This window comes from Astyanax mexicanus, chromosome 16 (genome assembly GCF_023375975.1).
Source record: "Astyanax mexicanus isolate ESR-SI-001 chromosome 16, AstMex3_surface, whole genome shotgun sequence".
NCBI lineage: Eukaryota > Metazoa > Chordata > Actinopteri > Characiformes > Acestrorhamphidae > Astyanax > Astyanax mexicanus.
The window spans coordinates 26,645,571-26,662,560 of NC_064423.1; the positions used below are offsets into that span (position 1 = coordinate 26,645,571).

Below are 16,990 nucleotides of genomic sequence, written 5' to 3' on the forward strand. Positions count from 1 at the left end.
CTGCCAGAGCTGACACTGTGGATCACAGTTGAAGTTGTATGTAGGGGATGTGACAGTTGAGTGTTTTCGTTAATCCGAATCTCACTGGTGCCTGTGTTTCCTCTTCCAACAGAAGGATGAGCCAAAGGATCAGAACTCAAAAATGATCAAGATTCTTAGCGGTGAAATGGCCATTGAGCTCCATCTCCAGTTCCTCATTCGAAACAACAACACAGACCTAATGATCCTCAAAAACACAAAGGTAAAATGACCTTTAAGTGACCTGTGTGTTAAATCAAGGCTATTAATGACTGCGCAATGATAAGACTGGGAATTATCTGATGAATAACAACTATTACATTGAAATTAAAACTAAATCATTTTACCAATTATATTTTATATTTTATGTAATTTTTTTTTTATGGTCCACGTTCAAAAATGTAAATGACTCTGTAAATGTATCTGTCTTAAAATAATACATGTTGGCCTATTTATTGCTTTTGTAGCATGGCCTCCTGTCAACTGTTCCGCTACTTCACGTTGTTTTCCTATGTTGTCACGGCTGGTTGAAGTCGCATGCCCACTAATTGCAGACTTATCTGATCTAGGACCACATATTTTAGTGACTTTAATCTGATTTGAAAAGATAGAAAAGTGAAAGAATAGTGCTAACATGTCCTTTTGTTTTGTTTTTCTAGGATGCAGTACGAAATTCAGTATGTCACACAGCAACAGTCATAGCAAACTCTTTCATGCATACGGGAACCACAAGTGACCAGTTTCTTAGGTAAGATGTCCTTTAAGATGATGAGATTTCACTTTTAAAAAAAACAATAAAAATTATGAAAAAGAAAACTGTTTTACAACTGTTGAACATTCTCCAAGAGGAAATTTATATGCTTTTATTTACTTTCAGAGAAAATCTGGAGTGGCTTGCGAGAGCTACAAACTGGGCCAAGTTCACCGCCACAGCAAGTCTGGGTGTCATTCACAGGGTAAGCAATTTGGTTCATTCTGTTTAGTTTATGCAGGAGGATTCACATATTGCATTCATTAAAGAAATGTCTTTTTGTGCTTTTTTTTTTCTAGGGCCATGAAAAAGAAGCCCTGCAACTGATGGCTACTTACCTGCCCAAAGACACCTCGCCTGGCTCCGCCTACCAGGAAGGAGGTGGTCTTTATGCCCTCGGGCTGATCCATGCCAACCACGGAGGGGACATCATTGATTACCTCCTTAGTCAGCTGAAGAATGCCAGCAATGACGTGAGTGTCCTAGCTGATTACACACTGAACACTTTGTTTTGAGTATGTAGTTTTGTGTGTTGTAAGTATTGGGATTGTGTCCAGATGAGGTTTATACGTGTTAGAAACAAGTTGTGTTCTAATCACTGAAGCCGACGTCTCAGACGCATTTTATCCAGATGTAACACAGGTGTAATTTCGACTGTTTTTGGAATTCACATTAACAATCAGAATGACTATAAACACTGTCTGTTTTTGTCTTTCCCGGCTGTTCTATAAATGACACCTGTTCAGCTCATTCTAATAATTAAGAGATGCTTGCTTTTTAAAAGGGTGTAGTTGCATTATCATGCTTTATTATCACTGTCTTTGTTTAAGTGGCATCAAATGGTCTTACAATGACAATAATATTGTTTATCAAAATCATTTCTGGCACTTTTTGTAGTTTAAATAAAGCTTAGCTCACCTTTTTGTCCATGACTAGGTCTATCACAATAACCACTTTTGTAAAAAATAAATAAATATGGTCCTATTATCATCATTGTGATTACTGCAAAAAAAAACAAGTTAAGGTGATGGTCCCTTAAAGTTGCAGGAAAAAACCCTGGGAGGAGCCAATTTTTTTTTTTCCGAGGTCCCCACCTTCCTCTTGTCAAAACTATTTATTAATTAGTTCTTTCCATCATCATCAGGCCAGCCTTAATATTTGTGGTAAAGATTGTGAGCCGCAAACTATAAACAATGTGATTAGTCATTAAATTCCAATTGACATAAAGTAGATTATGCTGTATCTGAACTTGCTTTCTGTCTTGCAGATTGTTCGTCACGGTGGTGCCCTTGGTCTCGGGCTGGCTGCCCTTGGGACTGCCCGACAGGATGTGTACGATCTGCTCAAATCAAACCTCTACCAAGATGATGCAGTTACAGGCAAGTGACTTCAGTTCAGGCAGTTTAATGTCTCCTGGGGCCACCACTAAGTTTTACTGTGCAATTATCATTATTATTATTATTATTATTATCCAGTTGTAGCTCATTGAAACATACGGAGAATGTTTTCTTCTCCGTAGAGAAGAAAATACTTTGTGGAAAAGTAGATGTTTTTAAGGTGTTCACGTTTTCTGGTGTGTGTGTGTACAGAGCTTCTTTTCTGGAAATAAAAGCATAATTTACATTTGTCACATTAGTTAGCAAAAAGGTACAACAATTTAACCTGTCACCACTGAGTGTCTTAAATATTCATATGAAACAAATTAGTAGTAATAACTTATTATGCCTGCACTAATCTGTTATTTCTGACCAATCGCTTTGTTTGTGTGTGTTTTCTATAGGAGAGGCTGCCGGCCTGGCTCTTGGTCTGGTCATGCTGGGCTCTAAATCTGCTCAGGCTATTGAGGACATGGTAGGTTATGCCCAGGAGACCCAGCATGAGAAGATCCTGCGTGGGCTGGCGGTGGGCATCGCACTGGTTATGTACGGCAGGATGGAGGAGGCAGACGCTCTCATTGAGAGCCTCTGTCGTGACAAGGTGGGCAATTAACACTTTTTAAAGCCTTTTTTTTTTTTTTTGCTTTTACCTTATCACTCAATTTGCCATGCTTTTGAAAAGAGACCTTTTCCAATCCTTAAAAAACTGATGAAAAGTAACAAGTCCGTATATTGCTTAGAAGCTAATGTCTCAATGAATTCACAGTTGATTTATTACAAAATAATTTTCTTAAGGTTTTTCTTTTTTTTATGTCACACTGATCTTGTTTGCAGAGTTTACACCTCAAGATCAGTTTACATAATCCTACCCCATGACTTTTGGAATGTCTATGTAAATGTTTTAACCAAAGGCTACAAAAATACAAGTTTTTCATTTTTCACAAGTTGCTTATCTAAATTCAATATGGTTCTTCTCTAGCTGCTTTAAATTCATAGCTGAAACACTTTTACTGGATATTTGACAGCAAAATTAAGTACCTGTCAAGTTGATGCATGTTTTCCTTTAAATGGCTAAGACCTTTCCTTATTAATTTTTGAAAGCTGTTGTCAGGACGGGTACTATCTCTGAGTCATTCCAATCGTTTCTAACTGTCCGTGTCTTCAGTTTAAAAGGCAGTTTCACTACTGAGAGTGTAAGAGTTCACCAGGCATTACTTCCCTTTCCGTGGCATTGATTATGTCGCCTGGTGATGTATTCTGTGCTTGGCGATGTCTGCACACTCAAGCTCTGTTTTGTTTCACGGTCCTTCAGGATCCTATTCTTCGCCGCTCAGGAATGTACACAGTGGGGATGGCATACTGTGGCTCCGGGAACAACAAGGCTATCCGACGCCTGCTGCATGTTGCTGTATGTCTTCCACTTTCATTCTCACGCTAGCCAGACACATGCTTTAGGGTTTACAGAGCCCCCCCCCCACACAAGAGGATGAGATATGGCTTTAACTCTTAATTAACTTCTTTTTTATATAGTTAAAGATGAATATGCAGATGTATGTAAACATATTGTTGTGAATACTGTTATGCACTGCTGTTGAGAAAATTGTCCTATGAATAGTTGATTTAATTTGAAGTAGTAATTTTGAGAAGTATTGCATACTAGACAGTATTCATATTAATGTGTAAAACGTAGAAGCTGGGACTAAATCTAGCTGTATCAGGATTAGAGTGACAGATGCCGTAATTTAATACAACCTAAACATTTTGCTCTTCTGGAGTTCATGCATTGAACTCACATCTCACATTCTTCCCTGCAGGTGGCAGCCTTTTCATTATGATAGTTTAGATCAGGGATGGGCAACTGGCGGCCCGGGGGCCGCACACGGCCCTCGTCATCACTCAGTGCGGCCCGCGAATAGATCAAAAATAATTTCATAATTTCATAAAAAAAAAAAAATGTAATTCTACTTTTGACCGCTAGAGGGCGGTCGCTGCCAAACAATAGCGGGCACGGGCGCTTTGCAACAGTGAGCTTCAATAAATGTTGGGCCTCTGTGGTCTAGTTTTCTGCAATTATTGAATGAGCTATTTGCAATCAGTTTTTAAATCTTTTTTGTTCTTTGTTATAAATGAGTTCAAATGCCTTTTGCACTTTTCTAAGCAAATGTTTTGTCTATGTTGCTTATGAAGGACTTGTTATAATGAACTTATTTTACACAGAGGAACTACTGTATTTGCAATCAGTTTTTTAAGCAAAATTTTTGTTCTTTGATATGAAGGACTTCCTTTTTGCACTTTTTTTAAGCAAACGGTTTGTCTTTTGCCGTATTAAAATGCATTAATATGCAGAAAATAGTTGTTAATAAATGTTGGTGCTGTAAACATACAGATATAAATTCATATAAAATTTGTTCTTATTGAAAATCATTTGTAGCGTTTTTCATATTCAATTATTTGAAGTGCGAGGTCATGTGGCCCTCCAATGGTCATGCTGAAAAAAATGTGGCCCTCTCCATCATGGAAGTTGCCCATCCCTGGTTTAGATGTTAGTAGATAGATCCTCAGTCTAAGCTGATACTTGAGCTCATAGTATTACTACAAGTTGCAATTAGACTGTGTAGTTTTATTTAAAAAAAATAACCATCAGTGTGACTTGTGATGTATTGCAAAGCATATTTTAAGATTTGAAAATTATTCTTTTAAATGTGCGGTAAAGGATGTGGAGCTGTGGTCGGGATGCACAAAGCACACAGTAAAACATAATTGAGATAAATGTAATAGATAGTATAAAAAGACAGCTCAAGAAAATGGTATGTTTTGTCAGGGTTTATTTATGGATGTGGTCGCATTCTCTCTTCTGACAGGTGAGTGATGTGAACGATGATGTGCGCAGAGCCGCTGTCGAATCCATTGGGTTCATCATGTTCAGGTACAGTCTGACCTGTATTCTAGTGTGTTCTTCCCTCTCAGTGTTAACACCCCTTAACATTTCTCACTTGAGTCAGATGAGTCTTATGTACTGTCCTTAATTGTGGTTATCTACATCTGTGATCCAACCTTTCATACATTATTATTATTTATTTTCTTTTGTACATCTTCACAACTTATTTGGAGTATTATCTAGAACACTAAGGGTCTGTTTCTCATACAGGGATTAAACCTATTTTAAGTTAGTTAGTTTTGGTTTCTCACTGCTGTTTAGTGAGTGGACTAAAGAACTTTACTACATCCTGCCCTAATTAGCTATGTGGGCTGATGCAAACAAACCACACGCTCTTATGGTTTACACCTGCATCACTGTGGAATCAACCTCTAGTTAGTCACTACACTACACTACACCACACCAACCACAAGGTCTTGTGAAAATTTTGATGGTACTAAATTTCTGACCCTGAACCAAAGAGTTTGTGACCTTTCCCGTAATCTGCCGCTTCTGTTTTCTAATTCCTTCCACTGTTATTGTTGATGACAGAGATGGCCTTTGAAAGTGCAGCATCGTATGCGAGATGTTTTGACCCCTGCTGGCCAAAATAGCTGCGATTGCTTATTTTAGGCAGGTTCTGATTGCGTTTGGCTCCTTTTTGGACAAGGCCTGCCTGTCAGCTTTGTCCCAGAATCTTTCCCCCAGCAAAGCCTGATTAATCTGCCTGCACATGTATACACAAAGGCTAGATTCCATCCATTCTTCTGGAATATTTTCCAAATGTGTTTGGAGGATCTTTTCAAATGGATGTTGCTTGCGGTCGACTTTCCCTCACCCTCCCTCTTGTTAATATCTCCAAAAGAAACACTGAGATTGATCCCTTCCGCCCATACTTTTAATGGAGATGGCTTTTCCGTGCTTTATTGTTGGTGGGCCTGTGCCCACCCTCGTTTGCTTCAGTCTGTACCCAGCATGTCAGTGTTTTCAAGACACCCCCTTTCCCATTTATAAGTCTTACTGTTGGTGGAAACTTCAGCAATCTTCTCTGAAGGGTAGGGTAAACGGGTTGAGAGCCATGCTGGCTTTTCTCAGCACATCAAATTCAGTTGATTCCAAAGTCTGGGATATTTTTTGCTCTTAGTGGGTTGCTATGCAATGATTTATTGTGTCAGTGTGCGATTGCAGCTTTAACAAAGTGTAGGTAGGTTAAGTGTGAGCAGTTAGTGCTGGGCAACATCTGTACTGGAATACAGTGATATTGTCATGTCATAATATTGCTTGATCTATTATTAGGAATTGTTTGATGGATAGCGTAAAGGGATGTTCTAATGCTGGAATTCTGGTCTGATACTAGATTTGCGATGTAAGTGCCAATTCTGTGAATGCAGGTGTTTTTAATTAGATTTGGTAAATTAGTGCTTAATGATGGTAAATCAGTTCCATACCAAATATGACACCCTATAAATAAACACCCCTGATTAGGAATTTAAGATCCTTGAACAGTGCTTTATATTCATACATGGGTGGGTTGTAGATGGTAAAATATAGTGATATAGGTTTTCACAGCATATCACAGCACTACAAACAGCTGTCTATTTCTGATCTTGTCTGTATTTTTTATGGTTTTGGTAATTATTAAATCTGAGATAATCCTATTGTTGACAGTTGCTCAAGTTTGAACTGTGGTTTTGTTTAACCACTTGTACATTGATGTAATTTAAGATACTGAATAAATGCAGGCTTTGAACTTTTCATAGTCCATATTCAGTTCATTGCCTGGAGCTTTTATTCCAGACCAGAAGGTTTTCTGAGTCTTATGATCTAACACATGGCCTTGTACATTTGCATTAAAATATTTAGCTGATCTTATTTCCCAGACCAATTTATAACAGCGCTTTGTCTGCTTTGGAAATGTGATGGGTACAGGCTTGGTTTCAGTGCTGTTACCTGAAGACATTCTCAGTATTTGCAATGTTGTATTATTATTAAAATTTATTAAAGCAGATTTTACAGCTAGAGTTTAGTTACCAGCCTTCTTTTTTTGTTCTTGTTTCAAAATAATCATAAATTTGATAATGGCTAGTAGGCCATTCGAGACTTCTCTCCTCCCCAGGAGTGAATTCACCCCTTTAGGTATTCGCAAAGTGTTCTGGGCCAAGCAGATGAACTGGGCGAACTATTTAAAGCCCTAAAAGGCCAAATGATATCCGTACAATCAATCGACTCTAGGCTAAAGCCCATGTAAATCCTTCCTGTGTTTAGAGAGCTTCCAGAGCTGTAACAATTCACCCTTGCCTTGTCATTTTAGTCCTGTAGCTTCCCTGTGCTGAGGATATTACATAGATGTACAGCAGTATTCCACAGTCGGGCCTTTTGCTATTTAAGGAACGCAGTTATGTCCTCAGTGGTGGTAGTAGAAAGGTTAGTATGGTTGTTTACAATATCCAGATAACTTTTATGTTCAAGTTGGAGTTCATTTGGTTCAAATTGTAAAAATATTTTTTTTTTTTTTTTTTTTTTGTTATTAATATGGATACATTGTATACCGGGGTGTAATAAAATTCAAGTGTAGCGATAGCATGTTTTGTAGGACATGTTTTCTGCACACACATTTAAAAAAATGTATCTTGCTGATAGTAGCATATTAGTATTACAGTATATTGAATCAGAACGCCTGTATTATGATTCGCGTCATATCACTAGGTTGTACAGCCATTACACTGTGGAATTAATTTCATCAATGCTAAAAATGTATCTGAAACTTTTTATTTGAAAAGTTTGTGTTAACTTCCCATTTTAATTAATATCTACAAATAGCTTTGCATATTTATAACATTTGAAAAGGCAAGTTATAACAAAGCACAAATACTCTCTTAAATACAATCAATGCTTCCTTTGAATCCCATATACAGTTCAATATAAACATTCTCTGTAGAAATGAATGCAGTTGAAATGGTATATTGTTTTGTACTGCGTTCATCATGCATAAGAAAGCCTCCGTTGTAGGCTACTTATTGCAGACCCTGTTGACCAGCAGTGTTGTAAATAACATGCATACACTGTTCAGTTGGTCGTTTTGTCTTTTCACAAATGTACAGTTTTGTAATTCATCCATTTAGGATTGATTGATTGCACTGGTTGGTTTAATTTCCAAGGCTTTTAGACTGATGTAAAATCCATTACAGGGCAATAAATATGCCAAACCCCATGATCCTCATATTACCTTCAGTGCTCTGGTGACCTTATAAGGTGGCATCGCTTTCTCTGTGCTCTCACTGAAGAAAGTCATGCATGCTATACAAAGCTGACGCTCTCATCAGGTTTGCAGTCCTCATTCTCCGTGAGGAGGAGGGTGTCCAGCATGACGCTAGGGGAGGGCTGCAGGTTTGTCTGCCGGCGCCGCAGTGGGCTCTGGTAAGGTACAGGGCTAATGCCGTTCTTCATCCCGTTTTTCATGAACATTTTGGAATTCTCTGCCATAGAAGACTGGAAAGAGATCCTGGTCAAGTTCATGCACTGTATTTTGGGCGCTTTCTTGCTGCCAAAGTTGCACATGATGTACCGTGTAAAAGCCTCACGGAAAGTCTTGTTAAAAAGAGTGTAAACCAGAGGGTTAACGCCTGATGAGATGTATCCCACCCATACAAAGATGTCCAGAAGCCTCTCCACTAACCCCATGTCGCAGCTCTTGCAGAGCACCGATGTGACGTTTGTAATGAAGAATGGACACCACATGACCACAAACAACATGAATACAATCCCTAAGACCTTTGATGCCCTCTGTTCATTGCTCAGGTTTTGCATGGACCTCTTTCCAATGGTGGACAACCTCCGAATAGGCATCTCGTCGCCTGTGATTGGGTTTACAGGGTTCAGTATTTGGTCCCTTTTAATTCCGTCCAGCATGGCGAGTTTCTCTGGCGGAGAGGTAACCGGATGTTCTCTTTGGAAGACTGTCGCCACGGTGGGTCTGTTGAAGCGCTGGGAGACCCTCGATCTGAGGAGATAGGCTTTCTTCCGCAGCACTTGGATTGTCAGTAGGTAGATGATCATCATTATCATGAGGGGAATGAAAAAGGCAGCCAGAGAGCCAAAAACTTTAAATTCTCCAAAGCTCTCAAGTGTCAACAGGCATGTGTGGTTTCTGTTGAATGTTACATTGTTTGGATGGTCAGAACTTTTCAGCCCTTTGATGGGAATGGGAATTGCGATACCTGTGACCAGAAAGAGAGAAATTGGATCAGTGTCATTAAACGATTGGGACATTTGCAACGATGATAAATGTGGCGCCATAGCCTGCATGGTTTCTGTGAGTAAATTGGCAAGTTCTGCACTCTATAGCTCTGTAAAATGAAACACTTAAAGACAGTAAACGAACCATTTGTCGCTGAAAAAGCGGTCATGACAGCGGCCGTACATCTTCGGCTAGCGGACTCTTCCACTAACCTTGGCTTGAGGAGCTTCCATAACTTTAGCTACTGTTGTCTGGTTTTGCTCAATAATACTGCTTTGTCAAAAGCAAGTGTATGTGATTTCATACCTGCGGAGTAAGCAGGGACATAGTGTTCAGGGTCAAAATTCAAGTCACTGCACTCAGGGCCTGCCTTTCATGGCTCTAAAACCCTGCACAGGTTCTGCTTTTCGTGCTGAGCACTGCTGGCTTCCAACCAGCCCAGTCAAAATTGTCACCTGAGCCTTCTGTTAATGCCCAGAACTATTTGTTCCCAGGCTAACAAATGCAACTGAATGAGGTGTCTCACAAGGCAAGACTTCTTGTTGAACCATCTTAGGGTTAAAACGTTCTGATCTCTCTGTCCAAGTTAAATCTTCTTCGGAAGGCAGGCCTCAGATAGTTAAGTCAGTCCTATTTGTTTATGTAAGATTGCCTGTCTATGATCATAGTAATCCCGGAAGGAGGTTGTTATATGTTTTATGGAAAAACGAGATGGAAGGCAATTAAGATGGGATGTGCTAAAACCATGCATGCCCTGGCACTGAGCTCTGAGTTTATTAACCTGAAGTTAATTGGAAACAAACCGAAAAACGTGACTTATCTCCTTGGCAGGTGTAGTATTCCTGGTGGGCTCAAAATAAACAGCTGCTCTAACATTGCTTCTTGCTGTCATTTACTTTACAGTGGCACAAACCATGGTGTTCCAGAGTGAGAGATTATGATCAGATAAAAGAAAGGAAATTGAGCAGCATTTTCTCTGAATAAACATTTCATTGGCTCTGGCAAGCCTGAGAGAAAAGAGGAAACAACGATGTAATTGAGGACTGAAAACAGGAAAATCATTTATCCACATGTGTACACTTGGGCTGCAGCTGTGCTGCTTGCATATGTAGTTGACTTTGCATGTTGTTGATTTCCAGTTGTGATTTAGCTGGTTAGTGCAATAAATCTTTTAGGAACTTACCTATAGATATCAACCAGACCAGTGCAATTTTTGCCAAGGCTTTGGCTCGGGATTTGTACTGGCTGTGCTGGATGGGTTTCTTGATGGCGATGTAGCGGTCAAGGGAGATTGCACACAAGTGCATGATGGAGGCTGTGGAGAACAAGACGTCCAGGAAGAGCCAGATTGGGCACAGGAACTCGGGCAGGGGCCACCCTGAATCTGAAACCAAAAGATTTGTCATCGATCAGTCACACAGAAAAAAGAAAAATAGCAGAAATATTGTCTAAAAGGCATGCTTATGAGATGGGCCATATGTAGTTGGCATGGGAACCTGTGTAAATTGTGATGTTACCATGTGAAATGAGGTTGAAATCAGTCAGAAATGACATCCACGTTTAATGCATAAGGTACTTGTTGGACTGATCTGTACTTATTTGTGGAAGCTATAATTTAACTTGTAGATCCTTTTTAAAATAAATTAAATTCCATTGCATTGTTTTTAGTGATTTATATTGATTTTGCATAACATTTTTCTTTTTAGACAGAAGACAAACATTAAAAAACATGTGTTTTTGGATTTTTGAGCCGTTTGTCTTTTTAAATGAGGTTTAAGAAAGTAAACTGTGAGATTAGCTTTTGCTCTCAGAGCTGTTTCCATATTTGTTATCCATAAGAATCAAGTACCTAATTCAAAAGTTGATTTGCAATTCTCTGTTCTCATTAAGTATATTAATATTTAAGACCACCAACTCTCATAAGCCGAGTGCTTGGTGTTTTTGGAATTTGATGTTGTATCAACAATGTTTATTTTATATCACACTTGTTCATGTAGCTGCTTTTTGTCTGTGATTTCTCTTTATAGAGATGTGAAAATCTATCTGGACCATTTAAAATTACTGTTTAATTATGCTAGAGTATAATATACTTTAAATCTGAAGTTCGTGCTCTTACAGTGCTTCTCTTTTATTATTTAGTAAGTTCGCAGTCCACATGGAGCCAGTAACCTTCATCTGTAACTATTATGCAGTTAAAGGACTGCCTCATTCGGTGCTGGAGGTGTTAAGTAATTTAGAGTGGGAGCTTTGGGGTGAAAGGGTTCATTCATTGGTGTGAAACCTGCCTACTCAGATTACTGTAGTGAAGGTTAATAGAGCCAGGGCTCACACTGATGACTATATATATATATAAAAAATATTATGTGTATGTGTCCTTCTACTGTAAATTAAAGAAACACCCTGAAAACAGTTGACTGGTACTCTGTATGCTATAAAATGGATTTAATGGCATACAAATAGATATAAGTGCTCAAACAGTATAATACACCTGCTTTTACTACTGTTGAGGTGTCCTGCAGACATTTTAGATTCTAGACTCTGGGTTGGTGAGTCTCTCCTGACTTTCTCTGTAGGGAATCTGACTTGTGGGGGTGTTTCAGTTGAAATTTCTTCTTGGGACATGGATATTACGACATTTGATTCAGTCCACCAAGGCTGTGAATAATCCAGATAATGTATGTTTCTCTAGAACAGATTTTATTCATATCAAACCAATAGATATATTTGTCGCAGACACTAAATTACACACACTTTTTTGGGAAAAGGATGGAAAAAAACAGATTAACATGAAGATGACAAATGCTGTGACGCTCTCATAGCTGTTTCATTCTTTTATCATCTCATCTATTTTGGTAGTGTTAAAAGCTGTAGAGTCTGACCACATGACCCGGAAAGCTTTTAAAACCAGCTCTGTTAATACTGGTGGTGATTTTGATGATGAAGGATTTCTGCTTTCACACAGGTTCAGCTCGAGACTGAAGGATCACTGAGAGCAAGCAGATACTCTACTGTAATTGACATTACTTAAACTGTTTCACATTCAAGACTTGTATAGACTGGAACTGAAAGATTTTAAACCTTGGAATATTTTCCTCCCAGTCTAACTTTCCTAATGAGGCTTATTAAAGTTCTTTGGATGTTTAAACAAGTCTAGGTTTTTATGACAATCAATCCTTTATTTTCTTAGTTTTAAAAAGGCTTTTGGTTTTTTGAAAATACTTCTTCCAAATCACCAGCATTCTAGGTATTTTATCATCACGTCTTTTGAGTTTTTAGCCTCTTTTTCCCCTCCTGATAACATCAGGCATGCAGTAACATGCTCTCTATAGTAGAACCTAAAAACGACTCAACAGTTCTTTTCTCTCATGGCGTTTCTCTCCTGCTCTAACTCGTAAAAGAAACTTAACTGCAAAGTTTCACAGCCCTATAAGCTCCCGAATATAAGAAAAGGATCTGCTCTGCCAGACGTTTGAGGCTCGGCAGCCAAGACTGAAATTTCCCATGTAAATATTTCTCTCCACCCTTGATGAGTACATTAGTATTTTAAAGAGTGTCTTGCTCTCATTTTTACTCTGCTCTGCTTGCCTATACAACAAAGTAAACTCTGTCTAGGTTTACTGTACAACTTCACAACATTTTACCCTGGCATTGAACCATTTCGCATTTCACTGTGTTGACAGTAGGTTCTGTAGTCACCTGCAGAGCAGATGTGGATAAGGATATAGAAGCATGAGAGCGCTGTGGACTCTAGTAATTTTGGGGGTTTTCGCGAATTTTAATGCAAAATGAACTTTAAGCTAAACAATGTTTGCCTGAAAAATGAGCAAAAATTTAAAGATAAGTAAAATAATTGAAATTCATGTACAAAGAAGTTACTTGGCACAAAGTTACTTTAAGATGTTCACATTCCAAACTGTACCAGCCTTTACTCAAGAACCCTTGAAGAATCCCCTTCTCCGTTGTTTTAGACTGCTAATAAGCATGGAAAATGGCTAATAAACCCATCTGACATTTATATGGGCAGTAAAAGACATAATTTATTTTATTTACGTGGTGTTTTATTGCCGTGTAAATAAATGGTTGTAAACAGGGCTGCTGACAACCCCTCCAGTTTCTGTCCACAAATTAGTCAAATAACGATCACCCAGCCCCAGACAGATATATGCACTGCACAGCACCTCTACAGTGTCCCTTCAGTCATGATAAATGATCAGTCAGTGCACTCAGAATCTCTCTTTTTCCTTCCTCCTCTGTCCTGGTGATATGATTTAATTAGTCGTGAGAGTTCCTGTCTTCTGGTAAATTTCTATCCCGGTTTGGCCCTTTGCACCAAACCCACTTTAACTAAAGAGAGCACTCAATGTAATCTCAGAGCGCCAGTCATTCTCTCCCACCATTTGCTTTTGTATATATTGTTCACTGCTTGGCTGACCCACGTTGCCCCCACTGGGAGACTTCTTCTCAAGTTTTGAAGTTTTGTTTTTGATAAGCTGCTGAGAGTTTTAGTTATTTTAATATGGCCACAATGTTACTGGAATTGTGGATTAATGCAGATATGCAGGCATGTTGAAATACTATTGTAAGTTTTGTACAAATGTGTACAAATAAGGTGGAAAAAAGATAGCCTAAACATGTAATCTTGATGACAAACAACTTGACATTTTTATGTTTGATGATACAATTTGAAAATTGTCAGTTCTAAACTGTATCTTCCTTATTTGGGATGGAGATGGAATTACTGAATCTGCAATTAATTGTGATTGAAATGTAGACTTTGCTTAAGATTTAAAGCATCATCTGTTAAACTTGGTGAAGGCAGTGTAATACCACTGTTTCTAGATGGCATAGTCAAACTTCTGACCTCAATGCAACATTTTTCTCTTACTGAAGACCAAACTAAAAGCAGAAATTCTTACAAACAAGAAGCACCTGAAAATGTAAATGCTTGGTAAAAAATCTCAAAAGAGGAAGTTTTTTGAAAAATTACAGGCAGCCATTGTTTTTTCCAAAACAACTGACACATATTTGAACTCTTTCAATCAGAAATAGATTGCTTAATTCCAAAACCATTGTGGAAGTGTACTCAAGACAAAATGTAAAATATTAATTGGCTTCTGGCCCATTACCTAGACATGCTGTAGATTGAACAGCGAGATTAGCAGGGCTCTCCTTAATGTTTTATTTGTGCTAAAGATTTAAACCAACGTTTCTGACTGAAGAATCTTTTTAAACCCATTTCGAACGGCATTTCCAGTGTGACCTGCCCACATGGTCTCTATACAGAGAAAAGTGCCTGTTTTCCAAAGTCTGGTGTAAGAGATAATTCCTCACATGTACAAACTAGTCGGAGCACATGCTGTGTCGCTGAACCCTGTGTAATCTAATTAATGAGGAGTAATGGACTGGCTGGAGATTGGTGGCACTGGAGCTGAACGCCAAGTTGGCAGAGGGGAGAGGACTATCTGTGAGCACAGCTGCATGTGTGCAGCGCAGTCGTTCTCTGCGATACAAGGGAATGTTTTTGATTGTGTTGGTGTTATCTTCGATTCTGAGGAACTCTGCAAACCGTTGAACCTTTTATGCACACGGGGAATTGAGGCATACTCCTGTTACACAGGTTTTTGTGCAAGAAATGTTTGAGATGGGAGGTTTTCTTATAATCTTATGATTCAATTTACTGGGTCCAAGATCATGCATTCATTATGCTGTTTTAGGCCATTTTATCTGTAGATAATCATTTTAACTGCATAGTATTCTTGAATGTTTTAAAGTGGTTTTACAGCTAAAATTTCACATTTTGAATAGTCCAGAAAATATGTCCACATTTATTTAATAACACCATTTTGATGTGACAAACAAAAGTGTAGGAAAATGGTTCATTTACCAAAGAAGAGAGTTTAAACAAGTCATAAATAAGGGTGTATCAAGGATCACTTACTGAAGAGCACAGTCACCAGGGCTATAGGCATCACCAGCAACCCCACCAGAAGGTCGGCCACAGCAAGAGACATAAGAAAGTAGTTGGTTGCGTTTTGAAGCTTGCGCTCCAGTGAAACAGCCAAAATGACTAGGATGTTGCCTCCAATGGTCGGGATGATGACAATGATGATGAGCAGTGAGGCCCAGTGGAGTTCCTCTATGTCGGCTAACAAACCGCTGCTGTTTTGTGATGGTGTGGTCCAGTTTGGCTCCAGCAGGGGTGGCGCACTGGTCTGGGACATGCTGCTGTGGATAGCCGGGCTGTGGGAGGGTGTGTTTCGGCTTTTTCTTGGGGCTTTGTCAGCATTGTCACATTGGGGTGGGGTAGTGTTGGATCTAAAGCCACAGTCCCATTTTAGCGTAAATGAATGAAATAAGTACTCCAAACAGAACCAGGCAGAGTTGGGTGTTCCCTTTTTTGGTTTCCTGTCTCTTTCTTCTGCTCCTTTAATCCTCACAGTAATCCAAACCCTAGAGCTTTAGATGCTTCCACACGAGTGTCCAGGGCATTCAGATCATATGAAACATATAAAGCATTCACACCCAGCAGTTTCTCTTCTTCAGCATGTTTATTTCCTTTCACTTCTCCTGCAGCTCTACAAGATTGATCTGCAAACACAAAAGCAGCAAAATAACTTTTCAAAATAGTTCTTCTCCTCGGCAGCCTCTATCTCCACTTCAGCTGACGTTTATCGCTACAAATGACATCAGATTTCCCTGTCCTACAATTAGTGCCATTAGTTCTAGACCACAGAGAAGTAATTAAGCAAGGAAGTGGCTATCTGCTGTAATGACTGTTTGTCCATGAACTCAGCCATTTTGTGTTTTAATGAAATTTAATTAATCAGAACAGATGGCAGATTTATTTTTTTTCTCCCCTCAATCAGGTTAACTGATTATGCGTTTTTAATATTGTAGTGTTTGTGAAAGTTTATGGGCTTGATTTAATGCAATCTGTGTCTTCTGTTTGCGTAGTACATCAGGATCAATTGACTGCAATTGGAAATGATGCAAGCGTGCTAATGGGAGTGAATTTGTGGACTGTAGATTCAGGATTCCTGAGTTCAGACTAAATATAAATGTGCTAAATATTTTAAAGAAATCATTTTTCTAAATGATATTGAGTGTTTTTTGTTTAGTTTTTGGGTCTAGTTCACAAAGACTAGTCTCAGTTTTAGTCGATGTAACTACACACACATTCTGCTGCTTTCCCTGTTTTGAGGGTAAAGTGAAGATCCTTTAGATCTTTAAAAGTTTCTTTACACGCTCTCTGCTACAAACATGGTTCTTCTACGTTATACTTAAAAGAATCATTTAAATCATCTTTACTTTAATTAAAATATCTATCAGCATGCTTTAGTTTTAATTAATTTCAAATTGTGAAATTACCCTGACTGTCTAGTCGAGCATCTTACTCTACAAGTTTAAGATATTATATATTCCAGCTTACCTTTGATTCACACCTGGCACAGTCTTTCCTCAGCACGGTCTTCATCCTCTGTTCTTTACTCTGCTTAGTGATGCAAAGAAAGTGCTCCTCAGTTTGTCGCTTCACACTTTTTATAAGTGATCACAAAAGAAACAGAGAAGAAAACAATATTCTGACTCTTTTACTGGGTTGATGCCCAAGAATTATCTCACTTCTGCTGCCCTTTTTTCTTCTGTTTTATGTTTGAGTATTTCCGTTTGTCCTTACTGATTGGAAGAATCCC

General features: G+C 38.7%; 2 protein-coding genes across 2 annotated transcripts in view; one reads left to right on the plus strand and one right to left on the minus strand.

Moving 5' to 3' along the window:
* The window catches only part of psmd1 (proteasome 26S subunit, non-ATPase 1), a 56,337-nt gene that overhangs the window by 5,952 nt on the left and 33,395 nt on the right, over positions 1 to 16,990 (plus strand). Inside the window, exons 9-16 of the mRNA XM_022669814.2 lie at positions 113 to 241; positions 678 to 766; positions 896 to 974; positions 1,069 to 1,242; positions 2,037 to 2,148; positions 2,550 to 2,746; positions 3,458 to 3,553; positions 5,007 to 5,071. Of these exons, the coding sequence (XP_022525535.1) occupies positions 113 to 241; positions 678 to 766; positions 896 to 974; positions 1,069 to 1,242; positions 2,037 to 2,148; positions 2,550 to 2,746; positions 3,458 to 3,553; positions 5,007 to 5,071 (941 nt within the window). The remainder of the gene's footprint in view (positions 1 to 112; positions 242 to 677; positions 767 to 895; positions 975 to 1,068; positions 1,243 to 2,036; positions 2,149 to 2,549; positions 2,747 to 3,457; positions 3,554 to 5,006; positions 5,072 to 16,990) is intronic.
* On the minus strand, positions 7,828 to 15,757 carry htr2b (5-hydroxytryptamine (serotonin) receptor 2B, G protein-coupled; the record flags this gene model as incomplete). Its single annotated transcript, XM_022670123.2, has 3 exons — positions 7,828 to 9,279; positions 10,483 to 10,683; positions 15,238 to 15,757. Coding segments are annotated over 3 exons (1,641 nt in total), but the record flags the coding sequence as incomplete, so codon positions are not given.